The sequence below is a fragment of the Onychostruthus taczanowskii genome, unplaced genomic scaffold, assembly GCF_017590055.1.
Source record: "Onychostruthus taczanowskii isolate IOZ18803 unplaced genomic scaffold, ASM1759005v1 scaffold8, whole genome shotgun sequence".
NCBI classification, from domain to species: domain Eukaryota; kingdom Metazoa; phylum Chordata; class Aves; order Passeriformes; family Passeridae; genus Onychostruthus; species Onychostruthus taczanowskii.
In genome coordinates this window covers 2976423-2993127 of record NW_024505892.1, presented here as the reverse complement: position 1 = coordinate 2993127, position 16705 = coordinate 2976423, and the positions used below count along the sequence as shown (strand labels likewise).

General features: G+C 37.7%; 1 protein-coding gene across 1 annotated transcript in view; it reads left to right on the top strand.

Moving 5' to 3' along the window:
• Nucleotides 1-16705, top strand: part of MAN1A1 (mannosidase alpha class 1A member 1) — a 141066-nt gene that overhangs the window by 97414 nt on the left and 26947 nt on the right. Inside the window, exon 6 of the mRNA XM_041423972.1 lies at nucleotides 14651-14774. Coding sequence (XP_041279906.1) covers nucleotides 14651-14774 — 124 coding nt within the window. The remainder of the gene's footprint in view (nucleotides 1-14650; nucleotides 14775-16705) is intronic.

Genomic DNA, 16705 nt, shown 5'->3' with positions numbered 1-16705 from the left:
GCATTTCAGACATGATCTTCATTGCACTGGAAAAACAAATATGGTACTTCTTATATGACAATTCTTGCAAGACATTCCATGCTATATTATTCCAGTCTACAGCTGGGAATACAGAAAAGAAAAAAGGAAAAAAAAAAGGCAGGAATAAATAAAAGCTTGAAATATTGATTCTTTCACTTAAACCATCAAGAGCAATGAGGGATTACAAAAACCCTTTAAAACCTTTACCAAATGTTTTGCTGGAATTGAGACAGGAACCCAATTTTCTTAAATGCTTTATAAAACTGTATCATCATTGTTCTCATTGATAATTTATAAAAGAAAAATAGTAATGTACTTTCCCTCTGTATGTTGTTAATATGCAGAAGCCTTTTCAAGGTGATTAGTGAAACACTGTGTGCTGGTACAGGAACAAAAAGTACACATATTGTCTCCAGCAGGGTTCCAGAAGTGTGGAGCTTTTTCTCTGAGCCTTTTTGTTCTATTACTTTAAATAGTAATCTCTTCATGCTTATTTCACTTCATCCTTTATTATATTATTTTAATTGCATTGATTAAAATCCCATTACTGTTAAGAAAAGCTTATTTGACTACTCGATGCCAGGTCCTTTATTATCTGATAATCTGGTTTACAAAATCCTCCAAGGAATATCTTAACTCACTAATATGAGTATTAGTGCATGGATTGTGATTATGTATTTTAAGTACTTTTAGAAGAAATGTTTGGTACTTCTCATTTTCTGCTCTACCAAAATAACAAATGTTTTTCAGCCTTTTTCAGCTCTACTGGGTTGTTAAGTAAGTGGGTGGAAAAGTCCTTTCCTTCTTCAAGATATTTACTCTAGTGAGATATTATTGTAATTTCATACTGCAAAAAGATTATGGAACAAAATTATTTTTCTTTAATAATATAAATCTTGACTAATCTGGCTTTCCTGAGTTTCTGAGGTAATATTTGTCCTTTTTTTTCTTCTTCAACTTTTCTTTATGATGTTTTCAGATTGCCCTGGATCAGAATTTTTAGTGCATATGTGGGAATTAAACTGTATTGTGGTGTGCCTTGTCAGCATCATTTTTGGTTTTGGTTTCTTGTAAATAGCTCATCTATAAGATGAACAGGAGCTGTGTAAAGGTATTTGTTGCTTGAAGTAATAATGAGGAGATAACCAATTGAAGTAATAATAAGGAGATAACTGATGAAGTTCCGGGTTAGGTAGAGCACAGTTGAATAGAATCTCTTATCACAGGAAACATAGTGTTATTTCCTCAGGTGAAAATCAGATGTGTATTACATTATGTGTCATTTTTTAGTTTCTTTGTGGGTTTGGTTTTTTCTCATGTGCCTGCTATACAGTAGAACATTTTCTTCATCTTACCTTAATTAATGAATTTGATCATATTTAAGCCATTGGTTGATTTTTCTGTGATGATGCAAACAGCAATGAGCTTGAATCACTTATAAAAATGTGAGCAAATAAAATAGAATTTAGTGTTTATTAAACACAGAGCAAAAGCATAACATTCAGAATCGGAATCTGATAAATACAATTCATAACTTCCTCTAGCCTAGTGATATGCCTGAAACTAATGTCATTTTGAGAAAAATAGGGATGGGCCTTTCTTGTTAAATTGCCTGGATTATACTGAATAAATGTATCTTCTGTAAATGTATAAAGATGAGGAAAAGGATGTAAATTGCATGTAAGTACTTCTTTAAAGTATTGACTTCAATTTTATTTTTATGTGGTTAGTAGGCATTGAAGGACAACTGTGCATAAACAAATGTGTAATTTGCTGGGAAAAGAAATGGGTTTTTTACGTTGTATCACTGATTTTTAGAAAGAACCAGCTCTCAGTTCCTGAATCAGAATGATGTTTACAGAAAGGATTCATACAGTGATACAGGTGTTTCAGTCTGGCTCTGCATTTGTATTAATGTATTGTCTCTGCAACAGTTTTAATGACAGTTACAGGATTTTAATACTCGATCAGTCCCTGTTCAATCGGCCACAAGTCTTTCTATTGGCTGTGAGTAAGGATCAAGGGCTTTGTGACTGACACCGAGCAAAATAAATGTTTATCTGATCCCAGAACAAATGGATTTTTATGACACAGCAATGTGTGGGTAAAGAGAAACAAGAAGATTGAAGCAGACTGGAAGAAGAGGACATTTATACTTTTCTTAAAGCATTTGTCAAAGCAGATTATGTCTTTCACAACACTATTCTGAAAAAGACTACTTAAGTTTTTTTAATCTAGGGAAGCTGTCTCTTTCAGTGAACCAGAATGCCATTTCAGTAGAGTTTCATACAGCTGTCACAGCATCTGTGACAGCAGATACTGAAGAGAGGTTTCCCTCAACAACAGTGGTGTCTCTGTATTGTACATGTTTAGATTGATACACATACCCACAAATTCATATGCAAGTATAATTTTCAGCATTAGTTAAGTTAATGTTAATAGCTGATTAATATCACAGCTGCAGGTCCTGTGACAAGCTGTCCAGTTTGTGAAACCACTGTTGATCCAGCAGCTGTAATAGAGGGAGAAATAATTGACTGTCAGTCAGCAAGCCTTTGACGTAGGCTCCTTGCAATGTCTGGTAGCTACAAAATGGCTTGAAACAGACCTTTGTGACTTGTCAGCCCATTATTTTTAATAACGGTGCCATGCTGTTAGTGTAATGATTTTGATTCCATGTTTCAAGCATTTAATGGCGCCACATGCGGCATCAAGCACAATAAATGTGACTAGATGCTTTGAAAGACTTTAACCTGAACGACTCTGAACCCACATAAAATATTTTTGTGGCACGAGAAGCTAATACGAGCTAATTGGGTTCAGAGAAGAAAAATATTAAATCCACTTTTTAGATTTACTGTCTGATGATAAGAAATGAATATGAACTGTATAGACAATAGAAGTACAGATATATTTTAAATGACTGAGACTGAGATTAGGATTACTTAGGGTATTGAAAAATTAGTGCTAGGAAGTGGGAAAGGGGAAATTAGTGGCAGAGAAATTACATATGGCCGTCACTTGCCATCTGTGCTTTCGTGCTTTGAATCTACCTGTTCTTTTAAGTCCTCATCAGACTGAAAAGATCAAATACTGGGATTTTGTCCTGTCCAGAAGATCAGTAGTGGCTTTTCTTGAAAAACTGATACAGCCCTTCTGATAGAGAAAACACTGTTTTCACAGTGCTTCAGTACATTAATACCCTTGATTGGGTTGTGAGTGTCCTTAGCCTGAATTGCATGGACTGCTGTTGCAGGATCTCCACCAGACAAACACATCTCGCTGCCTTCACTTGAGTCTGTGCGGAGACAACTTGATCTCCAGTGACTGGCAGTAAAAGAAAGAATATCTGGAATTTGGAATTAAATATCTGGAATATCTGGAATTGACTGGGAGAGCAAGAAGAGAGTTGTAGAACCAGAAAAGAACAAAGCAGCCAAACAAATAAAAAAAAAGTTCTGGGTTTAGCACCAATTCTCCGCCCTATTTCTATGTTACCTAGTCACCTCCAAATGCAAACTGCTCAACACTCATCCTCATAACAGAGGATGTTAATAACATTTCTTTGCACTTGGATAATGCAACTGATACAGCAAAAGAACAATTTAGCAGAACTTGAACATTAGTTACTAGTAAAGGAAATCAGATGTGGGATAGAAACTAACTGAAGTCAGATGTTAATGGACTAATCAAGGTGGAGCAGGGATTTATAGCAGATCTTCAGGAGAAAGAAAAAAAAAAGGATAATCTAAAAGTTGAATGTTGGAAAAGTGATGTAGAACTGGAAACAGAGTCTTACAGAGGGATGTACTGACTAAGGTATATCAAAAGTGCCAAATGCCATGGCTAGAGTGGTTTTAAGGCAGCACGCAATCTTAATGTGAAATGTGAAATTCTAAAATAAGCTTTAAACTTACACAGTTAGTTTGTCTTTTAGTATCAAAAGGCATGGTAGAGAGTACAAGAACAGAGATAAATGGTGTTTCTCATAGATTCTTCCAAAATTCTTAATTATTTTCCTGCCCAGTGAATCTGCTTCTCAGAAGCAGGAGTTAGTTTTTGCTTGCTTTGCTTAGGATGTTTTTTTCTTTGGGTTTGGCTTTTTAAGGTTTTTGACTGTCAGTAGCGCTGAGTTACAACACTTGCTACAGCAGGGAATTTCATTCTAATACCACCTTCTTTTATTCTGTCTTAACTTATCACATGGATGGCAGAACTGTGAAATTCCATTCATTACTTTCATTTCCTGTTATTTTCACTTCTCTTTGGGGACCTGATTAAAAGTAGTCCATGCTAGTACTTATTATCTCTGCCTTTGCTCTGTTGTGTTCTATTCCCTCTTGCTTTTTTAGCCTTTGGAATTGATTAATTAAACCTTAGTATATAAAGTAATGGAAAGCACAAATTTTTTAGTTTATTCATTAGTGTGTTGTGGGAGACATGTAGGTCTGTGCTGTGCTCAGATAACTTTTATAAGAAATTATTATGGTAGCAAGTACAGTTTTAGTACAGTTTTAGATGGTGACACTGAAAATTACATTTACACACTTTACTTGTGTAATACTGATATTTCAGATCTTGTAATGCCTGACTAATTGTCTCTCCCTTTCTCCATGTGGGCATGTAAATGTGAGCTCAGTGCTCTGTTGATTTACCACAGAGTGCCAGTTCCACAAGCTTTGATGGTCCCTCAGAGCAGCCGTAATGTGAGAAGTGTCATGGGGCAGACAGCCATAAGGAAAGGGTTGTACGAACCCTGCCAGTAAAATCCTAAAGAAATTCAGTCTTTTTCCACAGAGGAATGTTACAGGAATTTGATGTAAACAAAGCAGCCCAATGGTCTGGATCGACTGTTTTGTAAAAATAAGATACTCTGATTAATTTAAGTGTCAATAGACAACGGTATTACTAGATCCAGATGTCCAAATAACAGACCACAAAAGAAGTATACGATGCTATCTGGTCATTTTTGGAGCCCATGGAGGCGGTGATTTATTTTTATTCTAAGCAGCTGTCAGACTTCAATGCATACAGCAAAGCATATTCTTCCCAAAGGCAGTTTCACTGGCCTTTGCTTATTCTCTGCTGCTCTCCAGAGGCAGATGAGATTGTTTCCTCTTCACCTTGGTCCTCTCTGGCATTTTGGTCTCCACCTGGGTCTTGGCTTCTCCTGCTCCATGTCTGATGTTTCCATTCACTGTGGTTCTCTCACATAAGTGTTCCCCAGGAACCATCACTACTCTGACCTAATCATAAGCAGATACCTTTCACCACAGAGAATATTTAGTGGGATTTCATGTAGAATGACTTGAACATGGAGCAGACAGAACTCTCTTGCCTTCCCTGTGTCCACCACCGCTGACCTTCCAGGGAGGCAGGAATTGTCCTGGCAGAGGCCATAGCACAAGTTAGTACTGGAAACTTTGTACTTCATGTACCTCCTGCTCACCTTCTGCTTTTACATTAATAGTGCTCTTCAGTCTCCACTGCTGTTCTGTCCAGTTTCAAGAGAAATTGCCTGTTGCGTCATCACCTTGCTGAAGATCAATCCACTGGATAATGTTTGAACATTTTACTCTTTTGCCTGAAAGTACAGTAAAGAGCCAGTGATCATTCTAGGGCAGCTTTAGAGGTCTCTGAGTGTGTTTCCTTATATAGATAAAAGGTAAAAATGCTGGGATGAGGGTAACTTTTCTTCTTGAAAAATGTAACTATAAACATTGGTTTTGAAGGACCTGATGAACTTCATGGAGAAAAGCAGGGATCTTGTTATAAAATCTGTTTCATATTAGCATCTTCTGGGGGCTGTGCTGGTAGTTTCTCAAATGATGAACAGTTAGCCACAGCAATCTGATTTTCCTACTCTCATTTCCAGATGATGACATGCATGTGTCTCCAATACAAATGGATGTGTCTCCTGCACTGGCATCACTGAAGTGGCCAGGAAATCAGCATACGTTGATGCTGACGCTGCATTGAATAGGCAAATAGACAAAATTTATGTTCTCAAACTAATAGCTCTGAGGCTATACCTCTTCATTATCTCATTTTTTGCAGTAAAAAACATTCATGTTTTGTCTGACATTGCAGACATATGTAGAAATCTTTTTTATTCCCTGTCATGCCATAAAATTGAGTAACCACTTGTGTTAGTCTTCCTCCTGGGGTTGCTGATGGTATTAATTCACTGTCTGCCTCCTCCTGCTAAGTCAGCATACCTAAAGATCATCTCTCCAGGTAAGAGCTGATATCAGTTTCAGAGAGGGCAGCTGGGCTGAGCAGGAAGCTGCCAGCTGGGCAGTGGTTAGCAAGGGCAGCAGTCAACACATTTATTGTCTCAGCTGAAAAACTAACCAGCTGTTAGAATTTGCCTACATGATCCTCCTTACAAAGAGGAATAAAACAGACATCAAAAACTACCCTGCAGGCTAGCTCGCTAATTCTGTTTCTTTTTCAGCTGTATCCAACTGTTGAGACAATGAAAGAGAGGTGCTTGACCAGATTATAATGATTTTCCTGTCTCAGAGAAGGGATACTGTGGATAAGTCAGAGCTCCAGCAGGACTCTGGATGCCTTGGGTGATTCTGGGACCACTTAAGCCTCCAGAAAGTTAACTGTCATTTACTGGAAGCTGGATAGGAAGATATTCACACTTGCTGCTGGGGCTAGAAATACACTGTTACTGTGCTAGTCCTGTCACAGGCTCCTCAGTTTGACCCTGCCTTGGCAGCTCCCGCCACAAGATTTGGGTGGAAAAGCTGAGTGAGTGCCAGTGATGTGTGCAAACATGAGATTTCTGTACTTTTCTTTGTACTCTCAAACAAGGGTAAGGATGATTTGCCAGTTAGGGAAAAAACAAAAACACAGTAAAAAGCTTTGAAGCATTAACAAATAAATCATCAGTGTCAGTGCCCTTAAACCAAGATCCACACTCCTATATACTGTATTTTGGGGGATGGGGGAGAAATAAGTAAATTTTTTTTTAAATCTTTTTAGCATTTAATTTATCAAAGAGAGTGATTGAAACTTTGAGCAAGCGTTGCCTGTGTGCTTCATAGTTGGGTTTGGTTTTAATTTTGCTTTAAAATATTAATCTCTAATTAAAACTCAAATCACACAGCATAATTTATTAGCATTCTTAGTTAGCTGCAGTACTAAAAGAAGAAAGATGTAGCTCAGGAGTTTGAAGGGAACCTCTTCTAAGAAGTATTAACTCATCCTTTAACTCTCCCAGTGTGGTCTGTGGTATTGGATTTAGCCTCTCAGCAGGTTGTTAGGAAGAAATGTGTGTCTAATGATTAACATTGGTTTCTGGGAAGAGAAGCCAATCTTCTTTTTTTTTTTTATATTTTTTTGGTGACACGTTGACAAATGGTTATATTCAGGGCAATCCAAAAAATTCTTCTTATGAAAGTATTTTCAGATGTGGCAATCCTAAATAATGCATAAAACATTAGATACTCTGTGAAAATGGCCTCTGAGAATCATCTTTTTGGCTTCCACTTGTCTCCCTTTCCTAAGGGACCACAATATCACAGTAGGGGTCAGGTTGGAGGTGACCACAGTGGATTGATCACCTGGTGTAACCTCCCTGGTCCAGCAGGGTTATCCTGGAGTACTCGCCCAGAGGATGTCACTGTAGTATCCATTAAATACTTTTTCCCCAGTATTTGCTTCTTTTTAAGTCGAGTGTGTGTGTATATTTAGAACATATTAATTGCTGGGGTTTGAGTTCAATCATTTGCCTAGGAATTTCTGAAAGCAATTAAGTTTTATTTAGCATTTTGATGTATTTTGTGCCATCTATGACTCTAGAGAAACTTCATCTTTTAAATGTATTTTGTTTAAAATCAAAAATAGATACCGAGTATGTAAATGAAAAACCTGATGGTTTTCTGACCTCTCTTCATTTGTTCTAAGGAGACATAGTTGATTTAATTAAGTTAAAATATTAGGAAAGACTGGTAGTGACAGAAAAGAAATACACCAAAGGTTTTGGCAGTTAATAGACTAAAGGCTTTTGCAATATATAAACACTTTATTGGAAATGCTGTGGCTGGACACTGTGTATTTATACTGAATTTTTACAAAAAGAAGACGTAGGAATAATGAGCAATTCTGCCAAAATGGACTGTGCCCTTGGAGGTTGTTCTAACTGGATTGAAAGACAAAATTGTAGAATGATTTGGATTGTAACAGACCTTAAAAAATCATCTAGTTCCTAAAAAAATCATTAAAGATAAATTGTGAGCTAGGAAAAAACCTTTTATGTAATTAAAGATTTTAAAATATAACATTACAGAGTTTATCTCCAGTCCTCCCTTTTGTTATGTGTATTAGCCTGTAGAGAGTTAAAAAACCCATCTGGTACCTGTGAAGCTAATTGAAATTTTGAGATTTGGGCACCTGGCAAGGGGTAACTGTAGGAGACTGGTCTCCATGGGTTTACTCTGTAACAGGAAAGACTCCATCTTCAGTTTAATCTCCTCTGTGAAGTGATTTAATTCTGTTATCTCCCTGTACTGATTATCAGGGGAGCCCCAAAGAGATGAATTTCTAAGAGTACCCTTGCTGGAGTTGCAGAGCTATCACATTTCCCCACCTTCTCTCATGGTCAGACTCGTAGCTGGCACACAGCGTGGCTGCTGGATTGTAGTCTGGGGCTTCAGCTGTGCAGCCAAATGGCATGTGGTCATCATTTTAAGACTAAAACATGGAAAAACAATTGTATTATGCTTTCAAATTTGTCTGGGAACCACAGGCTTCCTTTGGGGAAAAAAGTGGGGGATGATTTGTGGTTTTCTTTGACAAAAAAAAAAACCCTGATAATTCTACATTACTTCTGGTTTCAAGGCATATTTGCTTGGGGGTTGAGACTCAAGGAGAAACATGAAATGCATGCTGGGGTGATGGGAGGGGAAAGCTGCAGGAAAGTTTGTGTGTCCATTGCAACACCCTCTGCCTCTGTCTCGACCTTCATTTGGAAAGGTCCCTCTCTCTCCTGGGCATCTGAGTGACAGCTGATGGTGTGGAGGGACATAAGCCAGGTTCTGAGGACTGGGCTGGGCAGCACTCTGCTACTGCAGAAATCCTCTTAAAACAGGATTAAGCCTAAGCAGTTCCAGTCACAATCTGTATTTTCCAGGCAGATCCTCCTTGGCCTCTCAGCACTGTTGGAAGTACCAGGCACAACCTGCGTGCTCTGGTGAATGTCAGTGAACGCCTCTCAGTGATTTCTTTGTCATAGCCTTTTGCATTTTTACCCACAATCGCAGGGAAGTTTCTTACAGAAAAAAAAATCAGCTTTAGTAAAGTCCAAAGGGGCTGTTGGGACTTATTTAATCCTAAAACCTTTCTCAGCAGCAGTACTTGGACACATCACATTGTTGCTGCTGTGTCTCTTATTCTGACCTTTCGCCTTTTTGCTGGCTAAGTCTGCAGGAGGATACTGACTGTCCTGTTATGCTGGTGCATTTTGCATTAAATATTGAAATTCTGACTTCTTGCTATGCCTTCAGCTTGCAGAGTTGTTCTGGCATCCTCCAGGAAAGGTTGGGGTATAATATACAAGTTGTCTGCAGAGACAAACAGTTCTGCTTGCTGATGACAAGAATTTTGATAAGTGTTTTGACCCTTTGAAGTATTTGTGCAGTTTCCCTGAGGATTTGCTTTTCCTTTCAGTTGAAAATTAGCTGCTGCTTTATATATATTTGGGATGTAGTATAATTTTTTAGAAGTCTTTTAAATATGGTTGTGCTTCTGAATTTCAGTGATTTTTTAAAAAGCGACATTTGAATATTTATATTTCCTCTGTGGTTCCCTCTCTTGGTACACTCTGTACATTTTAGAAGACTTAGTGATCTTATACTTTCTGTTCTTATGTACAGATGAACCAACAATGGTCTGCTGGAAAAATACTAAATTGAGTTACCAGCAGCCCAGGTCAATCAGGCTTATGTTTCCCAAGAATGAATGACAGCAGAATTGCAAACACTGGTTTTCGCATTCTGTGGCACTCAGTGTTCAGAAACAAAATTTATAAAATCAGTGAGAAATATTATAAACCAAAATATTATGTTTCTCTGATCCAGAGCCTCACTTCAAATTTGTCTTACTTACATAACAAAAGTTATAATAACTCCTAAAGTTCTCTGAATATGTTATTGTGTGTTTTATGCAGTGTAAAATATACTGTTTTAGAAATGGTGATTTCAGATAGGTTAAAATAGTACCCTATAAACTGAAGTATTTTGGTACTTGTCAGGATCTTCAAAGCAGTTTGGGTAGTGTGTCTCTTCCCTCTTTCCTTCCTGAACTGTATAGTGAGAGTTTTGTTTCTAACTCTGATGTCAGTACATGACTGACACTTAGTGCAGTTTGTAGTGTGTATTAACATAAGAAAAATTGAAAAATTCAGTGGCAAGGTAAATAACAAAAAGAAAGCAAGACAAAGGAATGCAACTAGTTAAAAACAAATAATATCATATTAATATAAAAAGTATCATATAATAATATAAAAAGTAGAAGATGAAAAGAGCTAAAGTCAGCTAATATAAAAAGCATCATACCCAGCCCCCTTTGCTGTCCTCTGTCTCTTTCTGAAAACTGCATTTGTCAGCTTACAAGGCATTTGTGACATTAAATGATTAAACTGAATGAAAATAAGATGCAAAAAGTTTTCAGTGCTTTACGGGTTTTGCTTTGATTGGGAGAAGTGATCAGCACATAAGCTTGGCACAGTCATAAGCCACTTTTTGAGAATCCCCCAAATGCCCTGATCATTCTTTGGGTTCAGATTACTGCGGTTGTTTCTTGACTTGAGTAATGGGCATTCCCAGACAAAAAAAAACCTATAGGAACTTGCAACATTATGTAGGTTTGTTAAAACATGGGAGTAGAAATAAAAAGCTTTCACCAGAGACTCAGGTTTGCATCTCAAGAATTCAGGAAGCCAGTGCATAACTTCATAACTGAAGAGTAATGAGATACCCAGCACTGGCTTTATGGCTGAAGGGTAAATAGGTACTTAGCATTGCTTTTTTTAACTTTGCAGTAGTTTTTGTCCACCCTGATAATGGTAATGGTGAAGAGCTTGAAAAATGTCTGAGTTGGGAGCACTGGTTATGTTATCTCATGCATGGGCAGAAATGAGTATTTTACTATGCCTAGTTATTAAGATTTACTGAGCTGTTAGATTTATTTATTGCATGTTATTTTCTAGGGCACCTCAAGTAATTTATAAATGTACTCATTGTTTATAATCCCTGACACAGATGTCTTTTTCCATTTATTTTGTTCTGTTTAGTTTCTTTCTTTTTTAAAGTCCTGTGTTTTGTTTAAAAGTATACAATATTTATGATTTGAAGGGTGGGGAGGGCAGGGCTGAAAAAGAGCACCTTCCTAATTTCCTTTTTTTTTTATAAGCCTAAATACTGTTAAACAAAAGTCAAAGTCTACTTTCCCAGCAAAAAATGATCAGAGTGTGAAATCTCTGGCATTTTTGTTGAGTATCTCCTGGTCTCTCTCTTCAGGATTTGACTGTCTGCATAATGCACACTGGAGTATCATCTTAAAATAAGGATGGATTTAAATGGAATCAGAAGCAGTACTGTGGCTGTTCCAGTTAGTGTGAGTGAATATAGAAAACTTACCTGCTCCATTGCTCCCAAAGATGAAATATATCCTGTGAAGATGATCAGTTGGCTGGAGCACCCCTCCTATGAAGACATGCTGAGAGAATTGAGCTGTTCAACCTGCAGAAGTGTTTGGAGAGACCTCACAGCAGCCTTTCAGGACCTACAGGGGTCTGCAAGAGAGCTGAGGGACTTTTGACAAGGGCAGGTAGTGCTAGGACAAGAGGCTTTAAACTAAAAGAGATCAGGTTTAGATTAGATACCAGGAAGAAATATTTTTACGTGAGGGTGGGGAGACACTGGAATCAGCTGCCCATAGAAGCAGTGGCATGAAGTGTTTAAGGCCAGGTGGGACAGGGCTTTGAGCAGCCTGTGAAAGGTGCCCCTGCCCATGGCAGAGGGGTTGGAATCAGATGATTTTTACTGTCCCTTTCAACCCAGGCCATTCTATGGTATGAGAAAATACCAGACATCCATAGCTGAAGGTTGCGTGAAAAATAGTTGAGGGACTAAAGTGCAAATCTTGGGTTCTGCCACTTATTGACATGAGCTTTTCAGTGACCGAGGTTGCATCTGAGGCTAAACCAACACATAGCCTTGTTATTTTGCAGATTTACCAGAAATTAGTGGATGCCTTTTTTTCCTAACCACCTGACCCAACTGAAAAAAAATGAAAGTTCTGTTGAATAGTACCTAAGATGTAACATAGATGTTTATTTCTACTTATTTTTTGCATTAAGGTCAAAGAATGCAAGTTCATAATTTTCAAACCATCTAAAACAAGAAGAATCTTCCACTCATGGCAAAACACATTGCTGCATGCAGAAAACCTATTGACAGCTGTGCTTGGAAATTTTCCTTGTTAACAAAACACACTACATCAAAGTGTTCTGGCAGGCTGTGTTGGTATCAGCAGACACTGTGCAAATAGGAACTCTATTACATTTTCTTGTCAATTTTGGTTGATGCCTTGCTGCAGGAACAGCTCCGTGTTTTCACTTTGAGATTGATTGAGAAACTTCATAGAAAAAAGCACGTGTTTTTTCCATTTGTACCACAACATGGTAACTTTTTGAAATTCTGAGGGGTTTTTTTTCATTTTTCTTCTTCCTGTGAACTTTATCTCTTTTCATCTGGGTGATTTGGAAACAGGATAAAATATTTTCATCTAGAAGTCAGCAGTTAGAACTTGAGATAGCTTGTACCAGAGGTGGGGTCTGCTCTTGGGTGAATAATCAGTCTGTAAGTTCTTCAGACTGTAGAGAAGAAGTTTCCAGACATGTTGTCTGCTTGTACTCATGTTGATCCTATTTTCTGTAATATCTGATGCTTTTACATTACCATTCAAAAAAATTCCAAGCCACAGTAGATTGAAGTGCAGACAGCTTGTAAATCAGGTGTGGATTTCTTTTCACTCTGTAAAAAGTACTCTAATCACTGTAAGAGAGATCTTAAAATGAGATATTAAGATACCATAAAACATGTATTCTCTTTCAGTCACTCAAATACCCTACCAAATTGGGATTGTGTGCATCTTTCCAGTACCCTAATTTCATTGTGTCATTGATTTTGGTCTGCAGCTATGAAGATTAGAAACACTTTTTGGGCAATTATTTACATCAGAGGACTTACATGTGTCCCCGCCTCTTGCACCTTTATGGTCAACCAGGGGAGCCTCATCAGATCTCTTTCCTTTGTGCTCTCTCTGCCTTTTCTCTGCTTTTGAAGTTTAATGACTTGGTTTTATTTTGTGTGTCTGGCAGAAGTCTCAAAATACCATTTAATATAGCTAGCAGGGAGACTGACCTAATGGAGTCTTAATTTCCATGCACTGGTTAAACTTCAGTTGTAGATCATCTTTCGAAGAAGACATTTTAATATATCTGAGAATTTCCATCCTGATTTATTGGGGGTTTTGCTGGTTTTGGGTTTTTGAGTCATATTTTAACTCAGGAAAAATACCATATTTTCATGGTTGTGCAACTGTTAACTATAGTGGCTGCTGATGTGTAAAAGTAAAATTAAAATTTTATTTATATACAAATGTATTTGTGTTTAATACTCTTTATAACTTGGAAATGTGGAAGACATTCCAGTACCTAATAAGTGTATTTATATGTAACATTCATCCTAATAATAAGCCAATCTAATATTTCATTATTCACCTAGGTGCTCTGGAACATTGTCTAGCTTTTCTCTAATTTCAAGGGGTTTTCTTCTGAATATTGCTGCTGGAAATTTCAAGGGGGGGAAAAAACCCACTTTTTTGTAATGAAACTTCAGTAGACTTGCCATCTTGAGTCTCAAGCAGCATTAGTTTCTAGTGGGGATTTAGCAATAAATGTGCTTTTCTCTCAGTACAAATTCTCAATACAAATCCTGAGATTAATTTTGCTGTGAAGTATCTTTAGGTTGTAATTAAAACGGAAGTTACTTATCCTGTACGAATGCCCAGACAGAAAATACATACTTATCCTACCCTATCAAAGTCCCATGCATTAAGAAGTATATGCTGCATGCAATACTTCTAACTTAAAGCCTATTCTGTATATATGCATTAATTTAAGTTAATAAACAATTGCACTGTAGAAATTAGAGTTAGAATTCGAGAGTGTTGTCTTAAGTACAGGGGAGAGCAGGTGAAGTATGAGAATGCTTTCTTATAGTCAGTGAGTTTTTGTTGTGTCCTTAAACATGATATCCTGCAATGAAACACTGTTACGGTGAGAAGGGTGATGGAGCCATTTGTGAGCTAAAAGATTGGGTTGTTGCAAGAAGCAACTGTACAGCCTAAGCAGAGCTGGACCGAAGTAATTCAAGGTTCTGTGGGGGAGTTATGGAAGGCTCCTGAAGCATGGCTCCTTACATACATATTAAGTCCATTTAGATCAATTATCTTCTCATGATAACGGTATAGCTACTGCCTATACATTTTATTAGTACTGCCTTATAGATGCTCATTATTATTTTCTGTCTTTCTCTTCCCCCCATCTTAGTGGAATCGGTCGAAATTGGCCATGGGCCTCTGGTGGAAGCAGCATTTTGGCAGAATTTGGGACTTTGCACCTGGAGTTTGTACATTTGAGCCACCTGTCTGGAAACCCTGTCTTTGCTGAAAAGGTTAGACTGCTCCATCAAAATCATGTTGTAAAAGATAAAGCACATATTCAGAGACTAATATCAGTGGGGAGAGATTTGGATTTTCCTCAGTTGTAAGCATTTGACACATTTTCCCTAATTACCTTGGCATGTTTTTATATTAAAAAGTCAAAAGTCTCTTCCAAAATTATTCTGATGTATGTTCTTGTATATGGCCCGATAAAACATTTAATTTCTGTTTATCTTTTACATTAGTATCACATTAAGCAATCAGACTGCACAGCTTTCTTCAGTTCTCTACTTAATGGGGTGTAAACAAAACCTGACATTATATTCGGAATAATAACTGATGCCTAGAGAAAGCAAAGCATTATGGTGATTTCAACAAGTTTGCTCTTCAAAATGCTGTATAATATGACTGCTGTCAGTGAGGTCAGAAAGCCCTTCCATTGCACTGACCTATAAGAAATATATTTTGAACTCTCTTTGGAGAAGGAAAAAAGAAATCACATCCTTAGACAAAACAGTTGTTGTGCATACTAATTCTTCCAAAATTTGATAACATTGTCTTCTGGATACTTTTTATATATATGAGCCACGGAAATTGCTCTTCCTTCCCTCAGCTCCCACCTTAACAATTTTGCTTTGCTTTTTGATATACTAATAGCCAGCAAGTCCTGTTCTTTATAATACACTTTATCATTTATCTTTTTATTTCCTAATTAAAACGTACATTCGGTTTGATTTTGTATTCTTCCTGCAGCTGCCCCATGTTATCTAAAGCTGATATTATCAACTTAATAATCTAATTATTGATGAGACTCCAAATGTTTAGCAGTTGGTCTAAAAGCAATAGTCAAATCTAAAATTATTATTGGGTAAGGACTGAGTGGCTTTGCTGCAGGACCATTGTCAGCATTGGAATAAATTTTGTGAAGCGAACTCCTAGCAATTTTCATGTATTTAGGGCTAAGTTTAAGGACAGTTTCTCTTAAATTTGAACTGGGGAGAGAGAGTGGATGGGTAGGGGGTGGCAGCACTGAGGAATAGCCAGAAACAAACTGACAACATAAGTTAATTATGTTGTGGCATTTATGGTAATTTAATGCATAACATCTGTTCTACTAGGAGACAATGAAAGTGTGTATCTTAAAAATCCTAGCTCATGGTTCTTCTACACAGTGGCATCGTGCTCTAGCTGCAAGATGCTGGAAATCTGTTTATGTAAGCTATTCTTAAAACCCTTTAGAGACTGCAATTCCAAAGCCCTCAGAGACAAACCATTCCAGGGCTGGTACACTTGATAAGAAGAAACACTGGAATAAGCTTTGCATGGATGTATTCATAGAAGAACTCATTAATTGAGGTCTAGGACTCATTGCAGCCTGCATTTGGGCAGTGAGTAGTGTCAAGATGCAGGAGGCAGTTTGTGTACCACAACAGAAATCCTTCTGCAGCTTTGTATAAGTTAATTTATCTTCTTTTTCAGTAGCTACTTCACTGGGTCTCTAGGCACTCAGGGGTTTATAATGAAGCTGTCAGTACCTTTTTGTTACAATTTCTGGCCTGCAGTGCTCAGGGTCCTCATTCTTCCAAGCTGCTACATTTGTTTTTCTGTGAATCCTAAAATGCAGTATAACTCATTTCATGCACTCTGCAGTGGCTTATGCTGCTGGATGGCTCCAGCTGCTGAGCATCTGGACTGTAATTGTTTCCCCGGGCATCTCATTTGTAGTGAGCTCCTTAGCAATGCCGGCAGAGCGCTCGGGGCTGCCTGGGTCCCTGCTGCTGGGCAAGCTGGTTGTGTAAAGCTCAGTCATCTCCAGCCGTGCTCTCCTTTCCAGGCAAAACTCCTTTACAGTGCACTTCCACATCTGAACTAGGTGATGAGCTTAATATTTAATAGCATTTCTCATTTAGGTATACAAGGAATATAAATGCTGATGTAGCTG